Source organism: Diadema setosum, chromosome 4, assembly GCF_964275005.1.
Source record: "Diadema setosum chromosome 4, eeDiaSeto1, whole genome shotgun sequence".
Taxonomy (NCBI): Eukaryota; Metazoa; Echinodermata; class Echinoidea; order Diadematoida; family Diadematidae; genus Diadema; species Diadema setosum.
The window spans coordinates 5637625-5641396 of NC_092688.1; the positions used below are offsets into that span (position 1 = coordinate 5637625).

The 3772-nt window shown below is 39.1% G+C and overlaps 1 protein-coding gene across 1 annotated transcript; it reads right to left on the minus strand.

The window, feature by feature from the left end:
* Positions 1 to 2513: 2513 nt before the first annotated feature.
* LOC140227433 (uncharacterized) lies at positions 2514 to 3772 on the minus strand. Its single transcript, XM_072307839.1, has 2 exons — positions 3572 to 3772; positions 2514 to 3002 (listed from the first exon to the last, which is right to left on the minus strand). Exons 1-2 carry the CDS (start codon positions 3770 to 3772, stop codon positions 2514 to 2516), a joined length of 690 nt encoding a protein of 229 aa, XP_072163940.1.

A 3772-nucleotide genomic window follows, 5' to 3' on the forward strand; every position in this document is an offset into this window, starting at 1 on the left:
GGCCGATAGAGGTACAAGGGTCCGACATAGACTGAAATCCTTCATTGTATTTTCAAAAGGGATTCATTGAGTGACCTAACGAGGCGGTTTACTTTCATCTCATGGAGACAGTACGTGTAGCGGCAGAATAGCAAATCAATAGCAGCTCTTTGAGGACATTGAACATGCTATTCAAGCGACAAGCTGAATAGACATGACACCACCCGACACATTCTTATATACGCATCGAGTTCTTTTGAAGTTATTGTTCAGCGATCGGAGTTCTAATGACAATTAGTATATATCAACAATAAAAAGTTGTGCTTCCTAAAGCCACTACCACTGCCCCTGATCTTGTTCCCCTCAAAGGAATCGGTAATATGCCTTAGTTCGCTCAACCTTCAACTTGCGCGCTTGTTCAGATACTTTGCCGACACAGAAAAGAGTAGGGAAGCGAGCGTGCAAAAATTGCATGTAAAGAAGATCCGGTTCTAGTTGAGCTCGTGAATCACAAGGCGTGCTGAATTTTAGCGTGACAGTGATCACAGTTTGGAAGCTAACCCATACTCTATCCTTTCTTCATCGAAAGAAAGGGGATGGGAAGAAAACTTAGAAAATGGATAAATCCCTACATCACTGAATTCGTTAAAATGGCATTGGAAGTGATCTTCGTTTCCAAATCTTGTGTGGAAGTTACCAAAACAATTTACTCACATTCAATCTATTTGCCATAATTATTCAATCAGTCTTACAAACACTGATTTTTTTTTCCCCAGTTCTATTGCATCACAGCCTATATACCAGTGAGAGATCTGCACTGGTTTCCGATTTGCTAACGAACATCATTATCATTAGGGTCTTGCTTCCTTACCTAATACAACTCAAATAGTGATAACTATTACTAACTAATTATGTAATAACTAAAACAGGACTCGGTGACGATGTCTGCTTCAAGTACATGTGTCTTTCGCATCAAGTTATTTCAGGACTGTAACAGCGAGAAAACACGATTCTGCTGATCTTTTGACAGGAAGAACGCTCTTGTTATGATTTCATACAATGTAGTAGGAGAATCGTAAAGTCATAAGTCATCTCCCAGATACATTATTATATTCTATTGCGAAAGTAATCATATTCCTGTTTTGTGAAAACATTTTCGTTTTTACATTTCTCCAGCTTTCTGATTTTATTCGATTTTGAAGTAACGGGTTTTTTCTTTTTGCCCCCGGAATTTAGTGTCCTTCTTTTATGAGTCAAATAGAGTACAGACATGATTATCTTAAAGTTCTCTGTTTCACCGTGGTTGATATTTAAGCAAATTTGTTTAGTTCTTCACGAGTTCCCTCAACTCATGCAAGTAAGCTTATACTAACGTTGATCCAAGTTGGAATACAATATCCATAGTACATCCTATACTTTATAAATTGAATGCTGATATTCAATATTTTATCATTTGACCTTTTATTAAATCCTTCGAATTCTTTACATTTTAATTACCCTACATTTGAGTTGAATCTAATCTAATAAGTTCTGCTGGGCAACGTAAACTGTTAAGTACGAATCTGAGGAGCCTGATACAATCATATGCGATGTGAAAATAATGGTGTAGACATATGCCTCTTGTGATTTTGAATTACCACTGTGTGTGCGCACATGTCTATGGTATATTTTTTTATCATTGCTAGATTTTATTTTTGTTCATGACTGTTTGTTTGTTTGAGTATGTGTGTATGTGTGTGTGTGCGTGTGTATGTGTGTGTTTGTGTGTTGTGTGTGCATGTGTTGTGCATGTGTTCGTCAATATTGTATGGAGCAGGCAGCTACGTCTTCTTACTATCAAACTGGTCAATTTCTACCATCTGTACATTCTATCAATTCTCCCTTGTATTTCTCTGTCAAACCAGATTCCACTTACATCACTTCGTTGTTTACCACAAAGTTTTCTAAAATTCTAATCCCTCTCTCCCATTCATAATTTTATTTTCGAAGTAAAAGCCTAATTTCAATCAAACACGAATACCGGCGAGCATTTACCCTTATCTCAAAAGCGAACCCATCACTGTCAGTGACTCTAACTACAAAAGAACGACCCATACAATAACTGCATACGTGCAAGCACACACGCGTTCAAGTAATAATTTTGTTACTTTCTTTACACAAAACGCGCGCACACACATACACCTACACACACACACACACACACACACACACGCACACACACACACACAGACTGAAACAAACAACCTGAACAAATATAAACTTACGCAATACTCAAAAATACCATAGGAATAAGACAAGATGAAATGAATGAAATCTTATTGTCAAACGGTAATGTTTATTATTAAACATTAAAGATAAAGAAACAAAGCAATGTTGCTGAATTCAAGTCTGAATCATTGCGAGTGTCTCAGAAAAGAGGAAGAATGCTGGTCTTTTACCATTGTTTGCCGGCAGAGAATCAAATAAACTTCTCAATATGAGAAATGAAATATCACATTTCAGTCACGCCTTTGAGTGTGGAGGCATCACAGTGTTCAGTACGGTACGACGAAGACATAAGGATGACCGAACATGTAGAATGGCGACGGGCTGTGGTAGAGACTCCCTTCACGGTATGGCGATGGATACGAAGAAGTCGGTCGGCTGCTTCGGGAGAGGAAGTCTACCGACATCAAGGGATTGGTGGCGCCCTGCTGCTTTCGATGAGATGTCGTGTGCTGCAAAGTGATGACGTCACACTCCTCGCTGATACGGAAAGTCGACCAGGAATCCGGTGATCGGCTGCTACGAGACAGGAAATCGACTGACATCGCTGAGTCGTTGATGGCGAACTTCTTGGGAGACGGTGTGTTCTCCTGGTCGATGACGTCGCATTTCGTTGATCGCTTACGCTTTCCTTTACATGAAGACTCCGGTCCCTCGATGTCGGATGGTCTGTTGATCTGGTTGTTGGTGTCTAGTCGAGTAGAGAGGGAGTTGAGTGAAGCTCGACGAAGCCGCGAACGGCGATTCTGAAACCAGACCTGAAGATTAAGAAAAGAAAGACATGACTAATTATCATATGCGCTTCATGCAGAAACAGAACTTGTGATGGACATAAATCCTAGAATAAAGCTGATACACAATGTATTTGAGGATATTGTATATAGTAGTTGGAGGGTATGGCAAATTGTTTTTATGCAACTACTGATTAACCACAAAGAAGTCACACATTTTGAGAAAATAATGAATTGTTTGCTCCGGGCAATGATTTTCTGGCTGGTACTGAAAATGTTTGAGTTCTACATTTACTTAGGTAACATCATGATATTCATTCTAAATAAAGAAATCCAATGTGTAAACTGCATTTAACAACAGTCATATCATTTTGTCGTTCAAAGTCATTAAAACAATTTATGACATAAAATATAGACTTGATGATATATGTATACATCTCTATCATGATCATAAATGTTTAGATATCTATGAGATAAACTTAAGTCATTTACAGGATTCTTCTTCCGTGGTTGATTGCATTTATTCATTTATACAAATGTAGGCGAAGAACATCTTTAGCCTTACAATCACTTTACACAGCCCTGATTTTACATACTTGTATTCTGTCTTCATCGAGGCCGAGTGAGGCAGCCAGTTTCTCTCTAGAAACGATGTCGGGATATCGGTCGATGTCGAATTCAGCCTTCAGCCTCTCGAGCTGCCATTCAGTGAACACGGTCGGACGTCGACGACGAAGGCCTTTGGTAGGAAAGGACGTCGAGACTTGAGAGAGAATCGAGAGCGGTGAATCAGACAT

Bases quoted from the DNA above. Each gene is read 5' to 3' on its own strand.
- LOC140227433 (XM_072307839.1), bottom strand. From the start codon at position 3,772: ATGTCTGATTCACCGCTCTCGATTCTCTCTCAAGTCTCGACGTCCTTT. The intron at 3,003-3,571 runs GTATGTAAAATC...CTTAATCTTCAG, and splicing joins TCGATGAAGACAGAATACAA to GTCTGGTTTCAGAATCGCCG.